Source organism: Eucyclogobius newberryi, unplaced genomic scaffold, assembly GCF_026437365.1.
Source record: "Eucyclogobius newberryi isolate DKJ021-1_F unplaced genomic scaffold, fEucNew1.0.hap1 SCAF_5, whole genome shotgun sequence".
Classification (NCBI taxonomy): Eukaryota; Metazoa; Chordata; class Actinopteri; order Gobiiformes; family Gobiidae; genus Eucyclogobius; species Eucyclogobius newberryi.
Genome location: NW_027316167.1, coordinates 12166733 through 12185396, shown reverse-complemented (window position 1 = coordinate 12185396; position 18664 = coordinate 12166733). Strand labels below are relative to the sequence as shown.

Here is an 18664-nt window from a genome sequence, read left to right as displayed (position 1 = left end):
TGACGTCAATGTAACGGAGACACGACAATAGCATCTCCCGTTAACGTGAGGCGGAGGGCCCCCGAAACATGTCGCTTTCCCCCGTGGTTCTGCAGGACGGGGCGCTGCCTGCGGCTTAAACCGGGCCCGCTCACGCCTCCGCCGCGGCTCCACAGCGGGACGACACCGGGGCCCGCGCTGCGTCAGGTCCAGAGAGCCGCACGAAGATGGCGGAGTTCTCGCCCGTGCTGCCGCTGCGGGACGGGGGCGCCGGGGACAGGGGACGGTACGGGCAGCCCATCTTCCCCCGGTCCAGGTCCGGCTCCGAGTCGGAGAGCGAGCTGTCCCAGAGTCTGGCCCGCACCAAGATCCGCTCGTACGGCAGCACCGCCTCCGTGTCGGCCTCGCTGGGGGAAAAGTACGTGGAGCATCGGGTTACGGACAGTGACACTCTGCAGGGCATCGCGCTCAAGTACGGAGTCACGGTAAGACACGGTTTACCGGCGACTTTAACGAGCTGGTAACGAGCTAATGTGGCCTTTGTGTTAGATCCTGTTGTCGACCAAAGACATTCTTGGTCGAAATACATTCTTGGTATGCCCTGCCAATCGACTAGTCGATTAAAAAGGAGGCGTGGCAAGGGCCCTATGGTCTGACCATCTATCTGACCCAAACTGGACTTAAATGTGTGAGTGGGCCCTTGATGTAAAGTAGTACATAAATTTGACCGTTTAATCGGTTTAACTTGTTTATGAACTACTTTTAAAACAGAAAATACCAGGAAACTGTGTCTTTATCTGGAAAAGGTCCAATTAAACTGATTGAGTCCAAAATCTTCAGCTAACTCGCTTCATGCCTTCTCCCATTGACATCCTTAAAATCAAACGAAATAATTAAGACACATTTTGATCAAAAAGACACAATCTGCCAATGAAACAAGTAAATAACATAAGACCAACAGTCATGTGTGTATTATTCTGATGACACATGAATTATGTTCTCTCACATTCACTTTACTTGAACTCCCCTCGATGAGAAGACGTGGGTTGTTTTTTGTTGAACCTGATGACAACTCTGCTGATAATTTTACTTGAGAGTGATACAGTGACCTGATCACATTCATTCTTCTTGGGCTAAAACGATTCATTGTTTCATGTGTGTATTTGGAAATCAAATGCTAAAATCACGTTTATAGCTTTGCCTGAATTGAACTTGCCTCCAGGCGAAGGCAAAGGATGGTTTTGATTTCCATGAAGCTGAACATTGAACGTCAATGCTGCAAATCATTCTGAAGGCTATTCACATTAGTGGGAGTCTGATGCATAAATATCCATAAATATATAAATATATCATAATGACATGATTGTGTAAATAGGTTGTGAGTAGAGCTGCAACTATTTAATCGAGTAATTGTACCAAATTATTGAAAAAATCAACTCCTTTAGTAATCAAATAATCGTTAACCGGTCCATACATCGCTTCCAAAACATGCCATGAGCTGAGGAAATAAGATTTATGACTGAAATTGAGACATCACCTGAAAATGACACGGAAACTGTACATTTTGATGAGTATTTGATGAAAACCCAGGATCCTCAAACTGCTTCACTTCAGCTTCATCCGGGTCAAATTTAGTAGAAATATATTCATCATGTGACTTTTGCTTTCTAAACAATTTAATCGATTAATCAAAAGAATAATCGATCAGCAAATGGATTGTTCGTTGCAGCCTTAGTTTTAAAGTCTTTCATGTTTTCTTCTGCGGGTCAGTTCCATGTCCGTAACGTCCCCTCAGGATGAAGTAACGCTGACTCTGAAAATGGACTTCACTTGAAGCCGTCTGACTTGAGACGACGTGATTCTTATCCAAAAGTGTTTAATTGTTACAGGAACAAACTGGAACATGTCCTTCCACACTTTTCTTTTTGTGACCAGGATGTTTTTTAGGAGGAAACCTGTGTATATTTTTTGTCTATAAAGTCTTGAAATGACTTGAATAAATTATACATGGAACATAATAATCATAATGGACATACATGGATTTTTATGACCTCCAATGAACCTAAATCAAAATATTCCTCAATGTGTAACTCCTCTTAAATGTTTTCTTAGTGTATAGACCTGACTGTGAAGGAGACGCTGAACAGCTTTATTTGTTGAATTATGTAAACACTGACGGTTAAAGCTTCAATTTCATTCTGGGCTTTTGCCAAATTCTGGGCCGTTAAGTTTGTTTCATTTCTGCTAAAAGCTCCAGGACAGAGGAACCAGGGAAAGTTGTGGCCAAACTGCCTCTGAATTCAAATGTAACACAAATACAGTAATAATAACAGTGGTACAGTCTGTATATAATGATGTCATATCCGAATTGTTCTTTGATTATTTCTACTACTTACTAACCTTTTGAAATATCTGTCAAGAGTTTTGATCTGTTACATAAAGTATTTCCTAGTATTTTTTTAATGTTTTTTTTCGTAGTAATAGTAAAATAAATAAGAATGACTTTTAATATACATTTCCTGAACATAAACATGACATTAATAATCACAATTTAAAGCAACAAAAAAAAATTCTTCCTCCAAAATTGACAGAGGATTGGCTGTGGCAACAATTTGCTTAATGTCCTTCCCTCTCCTTCATTCCATACTACTCTGCCCTGTCCAATAAAGCCTATGGGCCTAAAAATATATATATATACAGATTAAAAAAGATAAAGACCCCCAGCTGATCATTGAGGAGTATAAATTGATACTGTTGTTACTGTTATGACTCTATTGATAAAAGTATATTTTCACCTCAATTTCAGGTAACTTGTTCTTGTTTTTTTTTGTAGTACAGTAACGTTTAAGTTGTAGTACTGATTACATTCAGCGTTTAATTGTGCAATTTATTTGTGCAACGTTTGACTGGTTTATCCTGCTTTACGGTTTTTCTGTCTGACAAAGTAATGAAAATTCTATCATTCATGGTAAGATTCATGAACGTCAAAGTCAATAAATATGCATAAAAAATATAAATCTTTTGCTGAATAGTTTTGTTGTTTATTCTTTATCAGACAATAGGCAAGAGATGACAAGTTTCGACGCAAAACGCAACAAAACTCTTAAATAATTACGATTCTAATTGACATATTTGTATTTACAACCATTTCTTTCTTTATCCTCTCTCGCTGTCCCAGATGGAGCAGATCAAACGGGCCAACAAACTTTTCAACAACGACTGCATTTTCCTCAAGAGCATCCTGAACATACCGGTGATCACTCAGAAACGCTTCATTTTCAACGGACTCTCCCTCGATTCGCCCGATAACGACTCCGCCGCTCAGGACTCGGATTCGCCCTCCGTCGTGACGCAGGACATCGAGGGACCCACCCCGCCCCCGTCGCCGCCCCCCGAGGATCCCAGACCGAGCCAGAACCAGCCAACGTCCCAACAACAGAGACCGGAGGAGCTGTCGGCCAAAGACTTCTTACAAAGACTGGACTTGCAGATTAAACAGTCAAAGCAGGCGGCTCAGAAGCTCAATGAGGAGGAGACGAGGTGAGGATCTGCCATTTTTTTATATTTAAAACTACCAATGTTCTCTTTCGTTTAACTTGGTTTGAAGTAAATGCATTGCCTGATTGATTATAATTGGTCTTAATTGGTCGCTGTTCGCTCAATAGAAGCCGTTAGATTCACATTGTACGTAACAAACAAAAAGTTACGGTCCCTTAGCGACTGAAACGTCAAAAACACCCCAAAAATACATATTCATTCATCACGGGGACAAATATGTTCAATAAGGTGAAAAATGTTAGTTCTTCTTTAATAGAGGGATTCTGTTCCAACTAAAGTTCAAGTTTTACACACATCCAGGGTTATTGACATTCAGAGCTGCTAATATCACAAGAAGAACATGCATTTGGTTTGTAGAGGTCTAGGGTTAGTGGCTTTTACACAGAATAAGAATGAAAATCACCCCTTTTTCCCCCTCATATTTATCAATCTAGATTTTCGATTAGATTTAATTTTGTCCTTCCAAAAACAAAGTTTTAAACAACTTTTAGTAATGATTTCATGAACATAAACTATACAGACCTCTCCATTCAAAAACCCACCCAAATCCCAAATAATAGAGAATTTCTCATGACTCGATATCGATCTTTCGATTAATGGCCCAGCCCTATGTGGAAAATTCTAGCCAAATCAATCAATCAATCAATCAATCAAACTTTATTTATAGAGCCCTTTACACTCAAAGTGACCAAAGTGCTTCACAATAAAATCAAGGCAATACACAACATAAAACTAAATAAAAACAAACTGTACAAAATAAAGTGTAATTACATTATAGAGTGTTAAAAGCCAGTCTGAATAAATACGTTTTTAGCCTAGATTAAAAAGGTTAAAATGTGTGATGGTGCTCATCAGGGGGCAGTTTGCTCCAGAGTCTGGGACCAACGACAGAAAAGGCTCGATCCCCCCAATGACTGGCTCTGGTCCAGTAGAAGCTGACCTGTTGACCCTAGAGTCCTGCTTGGGTTACGAGCAGACAAGAGCTCAGCCAAATAAGCCAGGCCATTTAAAGCTTTATTTAAAGCAATGGCGTCCATGTAAGCAGGTGTTGGCATGACTCCCGCGCCGACCTTTCTGTGCAGAGTTTGCATGATTCTCCCTCTGTCAGGGGCTGCACTGCAGTTCTGACCAAGCAGTATCTGAAGATGGGTCTCTGCTCCTGACAGCTTTCCCCAGTGACACTGAAGGATGGTCAAATGCAGAGAACAAATTTACCTACGGAGACAATAAAGTCTAACTTACCTTTAATACTCAAAAAATTACATTTTGCACCTTTAAATTACTTTTTTTTGAAAGGCAGGAAACGTATGTCGAAAATGCTTTTATGAGCCTTTATTTTGTATAGTTTATGAATGATTTACCTTGCTGTATAACTGTCATGGTGTAGAGTTGTTCCCTGCAGTGCACTCTTGATTTTTCACGTTAGTAATACACACTGCCTGTCCAAAAACAGTTGCTACAGAAAAAAAGGGGCACACGCTCTAATATTACACCCACAAAAGATTAGGGCTCAAGAAATATATAATATTGTTATATTAAAGGGCCTTTGACGGGTTGGACAACTCATTGAACTAAAATGCAGTTACAATAAATATGTTTTGAATTTTGCTGCAATTTAATCCCAGCATTGCTCATTTTTGTAATTGATGTCATCACACTAGGAAATTACCGGTTCTTGTTGCACTAAACCAGGTTTACTCAACAATAAATGTGCATTAGTGAGGCATTTTCAGTTTAGATCTCCCACCCAGACAGACTCCCTTTTCTTAGATCGAGAAAAATCAGATACGGTACAAGAATATAGGCAATAAATAACTAAGGGAGAAAAGGAAGAGTTGCTGTCCTGTGTAACTTTGAGGTATTTAACAGCAGTAGATTTGTCATCAACTGGTCCGGGCTTGTTCCTTCTGCATTCGTTTGTAGTAAAGTGTGGTTCATACAAAGGCTTAGGTCTGACTCACTGCTCTGGTCTCTATGGGCACACACCACTACTGCTACTACTAATACTGCAACTATTACTATGCAGACTTATCATTTAATAGATAATGGTGCAAACCTTTTTTGGTGGCTTAATATTAGGCACAAGTGGAGGTATGTAGAGTGGAGAGTTGGTATTTTATTATCGTCATAGGTTTTGGGCTGTAGAATGTTGAAAAAGTAACATGTGTTGCAATTTAGACACTATTTAAAAAAAATATATACATTTATCCTTTGGCCAATGCACTTTTCCCTTTTATTAACTTGAACACTATAGTGCGAAGAGACCACTGACTGCACAAAAAAGGACTAAATAGTTTTCTCATTTTTTGTTAAAACAGAGCCTTGGGCTGAATTTGTAGTAAATTTAAAAATTGCATAATTTGAGGGAAATGGTCACAATTGGCCTAACATGTCGACATAAAATGATTGGCAGAGGACATGAAAAATACACATATCGGCCGATCTCTAATTGTAGAAATAAAGGAGTTTACTGGGATTATCCTGTTTTTAAAGTTATTGTTTCAGTGACTTAAAGTGGTTCGCTTTTCTTGATAATTTCTGTTGCCATATTTTCCAAATGTGTTATTGTGACAGCTCTAACTATATGTGTGTGTATTCTACTGCACAAACAATAGTCCAGTACTTTTATTACTACAACTTTTTCACTAAGCTACTTTCACAACCAGTACTTTTGCTATTACTAAAAACTACAAATCAACCTACCTACCTTCTGACACGACCTCCAATAATACAGTAACTACAAATACTCTTAGCTTCAACATGCTGCATTAAATGAAGTGTTTTCCTCTTAAATTCTGGTTGCATTGGTGCGCATTGAATGTACTAAAAAGATACAAACGTGAGATTTAATCACTTAACTTCTATTTCAGTCCGCCGCAGACTAAACAGGATTAGTAGTGGACCACTCCCATAAAAGCAGATCTGTTTCTCTTTGGTCTCTGGGGGTCCTTTATCGTGGCTTGTGGCTGGTTCAGTTTTCCTTCTCTCCTTGTTTAGATTTACTAGATAAGACTCGCACACTGGATCCAACAATGTCCATGAAGATGTCTCTCGTAGTAATAAATACTTACTAAAATACGACTACTTTGAATTTCCCCATTGAACCTAGTTTTGTTGTGCTTTAGATGGACCTGGTTTAGATCTGGTAGTTGTGCTAAGGAAGCTAAACACCAGTACTTTCTTAGACCTTGTGTTAATGGCGTTTCCTGTTTAAGACAAATAAAGACACGTTCTTGTGTTTTCCCTGGGCAAATAAAGCATGATCAAATCATTGCAAACAAACACGATGTAGGGCTATATCTACTGCTACTATTACTACTACTGCTACTTCTATTATTACTGCTTCTACGATGGTTAAACGACATATAATATAACTTTTCCAGACAAAATATTGCAGTTGTGAACAATGGTTTCGCCACAACTTGACATTTTATGAACCAGTTGTGAACCAAGTCTCAGCCAGGACTATTCCAGGACCAAAAACGGTCTAACAAGTGTTTAGTAATGCAATATTTACAGTAATGACCAGGCAATGCATTTCCAGATTTGGTTTGTTGTTACAAAGTGATTTGTCTTCGATTTTGAGAGACTACTAGCTCCTTACTCTCCTTTGTGCGTTTAGTTCCTTTGGTTTTACTCATTCATTATTTACAGGCACGGGTTGAGTTACCAAGAAAACACAAAGAACCTCGTTGCATGTTCTTACTCTTTCCTTCCAGTGTAAACTTTTTTTTTTCTTTTTTCTTTTTTCTAGGAGCGGTGAGGACTACACGGTCCCAAAATCGTCCTACCAAGAAATCTGAAATTCTGCTGTTTACTCACTGAACTTTACTCAAACATGCTGTCATTTTGTTTGACTCTGTTTATGTTTTACCAAGAAATAAAATGTCATGTTTTGCCTTTTATTTATTTATATTTTCATGTTTGTAATGGTTTTGTACAGTTTTATTTGTTAGATAAAGTTAAGGTCCAAATTATTCAAATCCACGGGAAAATTTACGGAAAATTTACTCCCGACACTTCAACAGGAGTAGCTTGTTAGCTTAAAGGGCGCTAACTACCCTGTTCCTGACATGGCATCAATGGACAATAATAAAGCTTTTTGTCATTGTTTTTATTGTATAATTAAAAGGAACAGACAGGAGAGGAGATGTCGTAAGAAGGGACGGCTCTATTTTTCAAGTGTGAATGTATTTATATCTGCTATTTGTGCTTCAACTATTGTTTTATTTGACGAAAAATAAACATCCATTTTAACCCATTATTTTGTTCTTTATTCAGAGGTGATGAGTTAAATTTATCTTACTTTGTAGAAATGGTACTTGAAATTTAGTTTAATTTGATCTTTTCTTTGGCCAAGTGGAGAGGTGATTCTGGCAACGCACTAAATACAACATTTCCCTTTTTATTTGAACTATTTTTAAGGTTAAATTTGATATAGCATTTTATACTTTAAGGTTTGGCTAGCATGAATCCTTCCACATTACCTGGAACAGTCAATGACCAAAGTTTGGACTTGCTGATTTAGTCTCCGAGCTCTTCTGAGGCCTGTGCTGGTAAATCCTCCCTTTCTACTAGATTAGTTGCACCTTGTTCATCCATCTCCGCTGCTGCGGGCTCCCCTGCCATGTACGTTTGCTGCTCTTCAAACAAAACACTTTGTTGGCAATAGCCATTGTTATTCACCGGCTTCTTATTATTGGCTAAAGCCATGAAATGGCAAGAGCCATTGTTCTCTGCCGGTTTCTTATTATTGGGCCTGAGCGCCAAAAGCTGGCGAGAGGCCGATTAGGACTGTAAGCCCGTGCAGCGCACAGCTGAGAAAGTGCACACAAAGAGTGTGAAATCGGGCGCAAACTGCTCGCCCGCTTCCATACACTCATTAACACACACCTCCAGTCGTGCATACTAATTAGTAGTGGGAAAATTTAACATTACCGTTGTAAACGGCACTAAGCACAAAGTGCGCACTAAATGAGCGATTTATATGCAACTGTTAGACCAAAGATGCGGCACAACCAGGGAAAACTTACTCCTGCTTCACCCATTCACTCATTGTTGGCAACAGTTGGCCTCCAAAAACGGTGGCATGGGAAGGCTCTGAGCTTTCAAACGATGTATAATATGTGGTCGCAGTAGCAATGGCTATATTGTTTTTGCTGTATATTTTTTCTTCTGCTTTAAGCTCAATTTGACCCCCTGAACATGCTCAAAAACTCACCAAAAATTGCCTAAAATTTTGAATGATGTTTTGTTTTTTAAGGGCCACTTTTTGTTTGTTAAAAAATTACACAACTAATAATTTATACATTTGTAATCTTTTTTTCATCTGCAGAGGTAACATGAGCAGGAGCAGGAGAAATACCACAATATGGCCCAACAGGCCTGTTGATCGATACATCCACGAGGAACTGTATTTCATACAAAAGATTGACTTTCACTTTTTACAAAAAAAAACTGAGGTTAGCATTAGCTCGTAGCCTAGCTCTCTGCTAAAAGTTGAGCACTACAACAACAAACATGATTCCGACAGCCCTGCTGCTGCTTCTTCTGGCTCTTCTGGCTCCTTCATGTACGTGTCCCTCAGACTCATAAACAAATTAACTCGTCAAACACAAAAACACTTTTTTTAAACACTTAAAACATTTTTTTTTTTTTTAATAAAACAGAAAACTTGCAAATAAAATTAGTTGTTGAACAAATTAATCAACACAGACGGATGGCCTTATTTACAACTTTCTTCCATATCATCATCAATCGGATGACTATTTGCAAGAGTATTAAGCTTAAATAAAGGTTGCTGTGGCGTCCATCATGGTGCATTTTATGTGTTATTCAAATTGTACCGCTCTATTTGATGTTCCATTCCATTTTTCGTTTTGCTATTTGATGACGGTTCCTAAGTACTCGCGTCTCGACTCAAGCTGCACATTTGATGACGGTCCCTAAGCACTCGGCTCGGCTCAGTCTGCACATTCGAAGCCGTGTAATTCGCTGCGCCCAAAATACGCATCTGATTGTTAAAAACGAGGTTGTGTCACTTGGCAGTGTAAATATGAATATTTTGGCTGTTTATGATCTGCAAAGACTTTTGCGTTTAGGAGCTATTGACCTCGGAAGTCCGAATCTGTGACGCTAACTTTACCGCACTGTGGCTCCTCCCACTTTCAGACTCGATCTGAGACAGCAGCGGGACTCGTCATGTCCACACAGCGTCCTACATGTGTCATGCCGTTATTGACGATCGATTGACGAGTGATCAATACTTTTAGGCGCTTTGGTTATACAATTTAACACGCATTTTTGCATCGCAAAAGCTGCGATACAAAAACACTTTTTTCTGACGAATGCATCGCATTTGAGAGAAATTGCGTCGCATTTTGCGATGCGATACCGCTTATTCTGAACCCTGCATATATTTTAATAGTTTCAAAGTTGTAATAACTCACCAGGCAGTCCAAGCTCCTCGCTGATCTTCCTTCAGGCTCGGTCCTTCTTGTATTCCTCAAAGACACGTCATAAAGCACCTTGTGCTGGTGCTTTATGACACACGGACTATCAGTTTGTCGTCAGCCATTGTTGCCGGTGCAGAGGTTCTTCTTGGGCAGGGAAATGCGTACCTACGTCACTGGAGCTTCATCTCTAATTCGCTGCTGCGCCGCGTCTGCTGCAGAAAAGTTGAGCTTTGTCCAACTTTTCTGCGTTGGACGCTCTGGATGCCCTGGACGCGCAAACGCTGGACGCCAACGACGCGCGTTTACATAGACTTTGAATGTAAACTGGACGCTTTGGTGTGTACAGGCCATAAGCAGGGAGACAAAATGGTTTGAAAGAGGAGTTAAAGAGGCAATCTTTGTTAAAACAGAAAATCTGTCCTTAAAAAAGAAACCAGGGTTTAAGATTCAACCTTCTGGTCATTATAATGGCATTTTGAATCCCTGGAGAGGTAGCAGGGGAAGCCCAGGGCATTCAGTTGCTAATCAGTGAGGAGGGAGCGAAAGCAAGTTCACAATAGGAGGCTGATGGCCCATTAAAGGGCTGATACTAAACAAAGAGGGTTAGTTTCAAGTGAAAACAAAAACACCCTTTATCAGGAGGTCCCTACTCAGAGTAGGATAAATATCTGAGTTCCTGATCTTGATTCGCAGATTGAGAATGACTATCGGATGAGTGTTCAGATGATTATTTTATTATTGTGATTCTAATGCACCCTTCTTGTTCTGTATAGCGCTTTGTTTGAATGATTTTATGTTTTATGTGTGATGATCTTTAGAAATGGCATTGCTTGAATGTAAAATCAATAACATTTAAGTTTAAAAGATGGTAATTCAATGTTGATTTGATATTGATAAAGAGTCAAAAATTCAGCTTTGTTTCAGCTTCACCAATTCAAGTTTATCCGGTGATGTTGATGTGCAAATATATAGGCGATACCTGATAAGTGTTGTTCAATGTTGCATGAGCAACATAAATGCAGATTCAGTGTCAGTTATCAATGTTACATACGTATGTACAATGTTGATTCAAGTACATTTTGCCATTTGGTGACTATGGTCATTGGAGCACTCGAGGCAGTGACCCTCAAACTGTTGGAGTGGATACAGCAGGTCCCTGGAAAAACAGACATCAGATACTGCACAGACTGAACTCTCAATATTTCAGGCTTCTGGTAGAAGACCCGAACTTGGAAAAAGGAAGAGACTGGAAGTGGAGGGTGAAAAGGGAATTATGTTTTATGTGTATGTCCAACTACAAGTTAAGAGAAAGCAAAGCAAAACAGCACAATTTACAAAGTAAAGAAGTCAGAATAAACTTACGTAGTGAATATTACTGTAGTAGATTCAACAATGAGTTCTCTGTAGGAGCTTCAGTCTCTACTGTCTCGCTGCTCTGTGACACCTGCTGGAGCGTCACCACAGCACGTCGACTGTCCTTCTAGTGCACATTTGTCGTTTCAGAGTTACTCTGACTGAATGCCTTTCCACAAACAATGATGGTTTCTCCTCAGTGTGAGTGCGTTTGTGTGTATTTAAGGGTCCCAGCTGACAAGATTTCCCACAGTTGTAACAGGTGTATGGCTTTTCTCAGTATGTAGCAGTATGTCCTCCCATGAGTTCTCTCCGGGTTCTCTGGCTTCCACCCACCGTCCAAAGACATGCATGTGTTAGGCAAAATTGGCAACTCTAAAATTGGCCCTAGTGAAAATGTGAATGTGAGAGTAAATCTTTGTCTGTGTGTCTCTGTCTGTGTTAACCCTGCAACGAGCTGGCCCCTGTCCAGGGTGAACCCCGCCTAAGGCTCAAAGTCACTGGGATAGGCTCCAGTCACCCCGCAACCCCTAAGGGGAACAAGCGGTAGAAAAGGAATGTGTGAGTGAGTTTGTGTGTATTTTAGGTTTTCAGGTTTACTGAAAGATTTCCCACAGTTGTCACAGGTGAATGGCTTTTCTCCAGTGTGAGTGCATGTGTTTATTTAAATAATCCAATACACTGAAAGATTCCCCACAGTTGTCACAGGTGAATGGATTTTCTCCAGTGTGAGTGTGTTTGTGTGCATTTAAATGTACCAATTCACTGAAAGATTTCCCACATTTGTCACAGGTGTATGGCATTTTTTCCAGTGTGAGTGTGTTTGTGTCTCTTTAAGGTTCCTACTTGACTGAAAGATTTCCCACAGTTATCACAGGTGTATGGCTTTTCTCCAGTGTGAGTGCGTTTGTGTGCATTTAAGGTTCCCACCTGACTGAAAGATTGTCCACAGTTGTCACAGGTGTATGGCTTTTCTCCAGTGTGAGTGCGTTTGTGTCTATTTAAGGTTCCCAATTGACTGAAAGATATCCCACAGTTATCACAGGTGTATGGCTTTTTTCCAGTGTGAGTGTGTTTGTGTCTAGTTAAGGTTCCCAATTCACTGAAAGATTTCCCACAGTTGTCACAGGTGAATGGCTTTTCTCCAGTGTGAGTGTGTTTGTGTGCATCTAAATGTACCAATTGACTGAAAGATTTCCCACAGTTGTCACAGGTGAATGGCTTTTCTCCAGTGTGAGTACGTTTGTGTGCATTTAAATTTACCAATTGACTGAAAGATTTCCCACAGTTGTCACATGTGTATGGCTTTTCTCCAGTGTGAGTGCGTTTGTGTCTCTTAAAAGAACTGCTGGTTGTGGATGACCTTTTGCAGATGTCGCAGTAATAAGGTCTGTCCCCATTGTCTCCATGAACTACTAGAGAAGATTTTTGTGTAAAATCTTTTCCACAAACATCACTGGAGTGCGGGTGCTCTATGGACTGCGTCACCTCTTTTTTAACTGAAACTTTTTTCTTCAAATTTCTTGATGGTTTTGCTCCCTTTTTCATCCCCAACACTTTGTTGGTGTCTCCACTGAACGATGCAAAGTTTGTCTGCAGTCCATCTGTTTCTGGCTGAGCAACAAAGTTGTGCTCTTGAATCAAATCTGTTCCTTCCTGTTTTAACTCTTCTAAGAACTCGTCCCGCGCAGAGTTACCACTGGTTCTGAGCACCAACTCTTCAATTGGACTAAAATTGGCCTCTTGTGTTACTGGAGGTGCTATTGGCTGATTCCCATCGGTAACAGTGATGCAGGTGGCTGTCAAGAGTGAAAACAATAACATTATGTAATACATGTAATTTGCATGAAATTTGAACATTAGAATAGTGACAAAAGGCAAACATTTGTAGTAGTTGTAATAAGTTTAGCTCACACATGGTTCAGGGTCTGTTAAGTAGTCTAACTTTACAGTCACAATTAACATAAAATACACTTGAATTGAACCTTTGACTCGTTAATTTACAATGATTATTTCTAGGTTTTATTATGAAATAGCTTTGTTTTAACGAATGTCTTTAGATCTTTGGTTTCTAAATGATACATTTAGTGGCTTGAGACAAGAAAAACAACTCTAAACTAAATTAAAGCCGCGCTAGCAGCAATGATGGCTCTCGTCACCCGTGCGAGAGCCATCCTGCCTGTCCATGTTTTCTGCTCCGTTTTGCGGCATACCAAACGACGCTCAGTAATTCACCGTTGATAATTGCGTAGTTTGCAATTCAAATAGTTGTTTGTCCTGACAAAATGCTAAATCGTGCTGAACGCAGACCTGAGCAGGGAGAAAGAGAGAATAAAGTCTAAAGACTTTATACTTTATTCCCCTCCTCCCTGTACCTCATCACCTAGCAACAGAGACCCGCCACTAATGCTAAGACCGCGGCACGAGAGGAAATTTCCTATTAAAATAAAAGAGGAAGAGGAAGTGAGGAAAATATATTCCAACAAATTAGACAATGTTGAGTTTTTCACACAATGGGTAGGGGGCGCTATAGAGTAAATTTGTTACATGGGTATTAATTATTTCCAATCAGACCATAAAAACACATTAGTGAGTGAAATATGAGCTCCATAGATCAATTCCATTAGGCGTGACTTTGGAGGGCGTGTTACGCAGAGACTGTAAGGAATATTTAAAAAAAAAAAGTAATCGTTATTAAATTTCAATGTCTCTAGATTCAAAAAGTTGTTTTGAGCTCAATCGGACAAAAAACCTAGGACAAAAAAAATCACAGGGAGCTCTACCACAGTTCCAAGTTTCATGTGTCTAGGCCAAAGATTAAGTGTTTCATGTTTTTTTCTGCTCGAGGCAGCGCTGGTGCGACGGGCGAACTTGCAAGGCAAGGCAAGTTTATTTGTAGAGCACATTTCATACACAAGGCAATTCAAAGTGCTTCACACAGCAGGAAAAATGCATTCAAATCACAAAGAAATTACAGAAACAGAAATACAATAAAATTAACTGAATTAAAAATTATCAATCCTACTGATTGTCTAAACTAATAAAATCACAAACAAAAGAGAAGAGTGCAAAGAAAAAATCCCTTCAGTCATATGCGCAGCTAAACAAAACTGTTTTTAGCTTAGATTTGAACATTGTCAGAGTAGAAGCCTGTCTCACATCTTCAGGAAGACTGTTCCAGATTTTAGCTGCATAAAACTGAAACGCAAGCTCCATATTGTTCCATTTCAGGCCGAGCCGATCGTGTCTATGTCCCCATGTGTGACTTTTCACTCATGTTCAGGGGGTCAAAAATGCCTGAGTTGTGGCAGAATGACCATGAATAATAATAAGAAACCAGGCAAAAACAATGACTCCTCGCACGCATTCCATGGCTCGAGCCAATTAATTCTTGTAGGAAAATCATCAAACTCAGTGGTGAGTGAATGATATACAAGCAATAGAACCACTTACCCAATATTAGCTTCTCTGTCGCTAACAATGTTATATGTGATTGTTTCGCTACATCCGCCGTCAGATCGGGACACGCACTGGAATCGCTTTAAATTAACTTGTTTTGACTTTTATTCGGCTGGATTGAGTGTTTTCGTCGTGTCGTTGCGATGTGTCTTGGCTCCGGCCCCGCCCCCCGGCTCCGGCCCCGCCCCCCGGCCGGCGCCGTACCGCGTTTCCACAAAGGAGGAACCGGCGTATCCAAACCAGAGTGGGCGCTGCTTACTCTGGGGTCTATGGGGTGGAGAATGGGATCCCGCAGGGGAGTGTGTGTAGCCCTATCTTGTTCAATGTTATGATTAAGGACATCTTTGACGACGTGGATGGGTCTGTTGGGAGGAGCCTTTATGCTGACGATGGCGCTCTATGGGTGAGAGGGAGGAATCTCCGGTTTTACGAGGCGAAACTGCAAAGGGCAATACAGCAGGTGGAGCAGTGGACCCTGAAGTGGGGGTTTAAACTGTCTGTACGGAAGTCTCAAGTGATCTGTTTCTTCAATGGACATAGGGACGTCTCCCTTCGACTGCATGGGCAGGTGCTCGAACAGGTCAGGGAGGTGAGGTTCTTGGGGGTCACCTTTGACGAGAGGCTTAGTTGGCGTCGGCACATTGATGAGGTCAGTGGTAAATGCAAAAGGGTGAATAACTTGCTTCGTTGTCTATCCGGCCAGGACTGGGGGGCCAGCAGAAGGTCGCTCCTGGGTATTTATCGGGCCGTCATGAGGGCGGCTATTGATTATGGCTGTATAGCCTACATGTCTGCGGCTGAAACTAACTTAAAGAAGCTTGATGTGGAGCAAGCCCAGGCCTTGCGCATCTGCTGTAGGGCTTTTAGGACCTCCCCTGTCTCGGCGCTGCAGGTTGAGTTGGGGGAATTGCCGTTACGGCTCCGGAGGCTAGAACTTCTGTTGGCTTACTGGGTGAATGTGCAAGGTCATACGAGCTCTCACCCGGTGAGGGACTTTCTCAGGGTTGATGGGGGGCAGAGTGAGGCTGGCGGTATGGTAGGAAATGCGAAGGCGCGGCTTGCGGGGGTTGGTGATCTGCGTGTGAGCCCGTCGGTGGCTTTGTCTGCTATAGCTCCGTGGAAAGTTGTCCCGGCTCCTGTTGATGTTAGCTTGCATGGCAAGCTTAGAGGAGTCGCTGGGAGGGCACCGCAGTTTGCCGTTCAAGCGCTCATCGATAAGCACTCAGGTGATGTGTTTATTTATACCGACGGGTCTAGGGATCCTGAGAGTGGGCGTACTGGCGCCGCTTATTTTGTGCCTGACCTGGGGCTAGCGGTCAAGAAGAGGTTGACAGATCGCCTTTCTGTTTTCACGTCGGAACTTATAGCGATACAGTTGGCGTTGGAATGGGCGGAATCTGCTTTGCAGTGTTGCGGCATTGTGGTGGCCTCTGACAGCCTTTCTGCATTGCAAAGCATTAAATCTGGGAAATCGGATTGCAGACAGGATGTGTTGAATGGCATCTTCTGTCTGATGCTCTCCCTGTCCAGGAAGGATGTGAGGGTTTCCTTCATTTGGGTCCCTGCGCATGTGGGGGTGGATGGTAACGAAATGGCTGATGCACTGGCTAAACGTTCCCTTCGGCGGCCATCAATTGATGTGGCGGTTGAGTTGGGCAAGTCTGAAATCAAGCCCGTTATCAAGAGTCATGTGGTCGGCCTTTGGCAGGAATTTTGGAGCCACTGTGTTACTGGACGGCATCTCTATCACATACAGGGTAGTGTGGGTCCTTGCGGGTCTATGGGCAGGAACGCGTGGGAGGAAAGGGCCTTCGCCCGCATGAGGATTGGCCAAACTGGACTCAATTGGTCACTGAGTAGGATAGGCAAACATCCGACCGGTCTGTGTGGTCACTGTCGGGTGCCAGAGACTGTCGAGCATGTGCTGATTTGCTGTGAGGCTTATGATAGGGAAAGGGCCGGGTTGGCCTTGTGGTTTCGGAATAATGGGCGGGAGTTCAATCTGCGGAACGTTCTGGCGATCCAGTCACAGGGTTTGTGTCAGGCTGTGGTTGCTTACTTATGTAGCACAGGGCTGGGTAAACGTTTATAGAGGTGGGGGGTGTTGGAGACTGAGCCGAGGATGAGGAGCAAGAGGATGTTCTAACGCGCTTGGACTTCATGGGCCTAGAAACGCCAAAGTGATGGAAGAAGGACTTCTAAAGGATAAAACGACAAAGACGTCCCATGACCTCATGGGCTTTGTACTTCCAAAGCACCGACCGTCAAAGAGGGCGAGGAAGGTGAAGAAGAGTCTCCCTGGAATAAAGCCGGTTGGTCTCTGACACAAGATCTCATGGGCTTTGTACTTCCAAAGCACCGAACGTCAAAGAGGGCGAGGAAGGTGAAGAAGAGTCTCCCTGGAATAAAGCCGGTTGGTCTCTGACACAACAACTATTCTAGTCACAAAAACACATCATGACCTCATGGGCTTTGTAACGCCAAAGCGATGGGAGGAGTACTTTTACGGACTACGACAGAGTCTGAGGACTACGAAACGTCTGAGGAATAAAGTCTGGCGGTAATGCAACACTCGGATGCCAACCGCCATAAAACAACAACAACAACAACAACAACAACACAACAACTATTCTAGTCACAAAAACACATCATGACCTCATGGGCTTTGTACCGCCAAAGCAATGGGAGGAGTACTTTTACGGACTACGACAGAGTCTAAGGACTACGAAACGTCTGAGGAATAAAGTCTGGCGGTAATGCAACACTCGGATGCCAACCGCCATAAAACAACAACAACAACAACAACAACAACAACTCATGAAACTGCGGAGAACAGTCGTCTTACCCGGAGATCGTCACGTTATCCCGTCGCAATACTGACCTAACCTAATACTGATGTGCAATTCTGTCGTATGTGCAATTACTGTGAAATTCATGTGCAATCTATGTGCTGTCGTGACACATATTCATGTGCAATTACTGTCGGGATCACATGAAATGGTATTTATTTATTTGTCTATGGGAGTTTTTATTTATTTATAGGAGATCTTCTACTGAAAGTGTTTTTCAGACTTCCTATAAGTGATCTGTTCTGTTCTTCTGGATCTACCTCTGTATCTACCTGCGTTGCACCAATGAAATTTCCCCATGTGGGACAATAAAGGAATATCTTATCTTATCTTATCTTAAATAACAAAAAGTCCAACCTTTCTTTGCTGGAACAACCTATGTAAAAAAGGGTTTCGTGAAGATTGATTGAGTGATTGATTTAATTTGTTGTTTGGTATTGTTTGTTCACTATTTAATACAATTATCATTTAATCATATTTCTGTGTTTGTTTGCTCCTCATCCACCACATACCCCTATAACGAACCTGGTTTTTCTGTCTTGGTTATATGCAACCCATTGTAATAACTCAGCCCTAACACTAACCTTATAATTTTGAGTTACATAATGATTTGGATCAAAATAAATTGAGTTTTGTTTGCCTCACAAACCTGAAATTGTGTTCGGAAAGTCAATTCTGGTTCCCTGGTCCTCTCCGTCCAGAGTCGGTGTCCTCTCCATCTGTCCCAAACTCTCCTCTGCCGCTGAGAACAAACTCTGGTGCTGAAATAAGTTCAGCTGGTGCATTATGTGCTCATTAAAAGACGCCATTGTCCTGAAAATATTAGAGAATATATTGACTAAAATCAAGCAAAAAAGGCTTAAAGGTAAATATGTTTACATGGATCTATAATATTTACTGGAAGAGGAATCTAAGATGGTTCTGCATTGGTCTCTGTGGCCAGTGCTGAGTGGCAAAAACAATACTTTCCAAATAGGGGCTTTTACACTTTTTCTTTTACACTTTTTCTTT

The 18664-nt window shown here is 41.5% G+C and overlaps 1 protein-coding gene and 1 pseudogene across 1 annotated transcript; one reads left to right on the top strand and one right to left on the bottom strand.

The window, feature by feature from the left end:
- lysmd2 (LysM, putative peptidoglycan-binding, domain containing 2) lies at positions 1-7442 on the top strand. The gene is made up of 3 exons (XM_072465186.1): positions 1-464; positions 3158-3519; positions 7292-7442. Exons 1-3 carry the CDS (start codon positions 207-209, stop codon positions 7338-7340), a joined length of 669 nt encoding a protein of 222 aa, XP_072321287.1. The 5' UTR covers positions 1-206; the 3' UTR covers positions 7341-7442.
- A 619-nt stretch (positions 7443-8061) lies between these two features.
- Positions 8062-18462, bottom strand: LOC140381498 (uncharacterized; annotated as a pseudogene).
- Between the last annotated feature and the right edge of the window lie 202 nt (positions 18463-18664).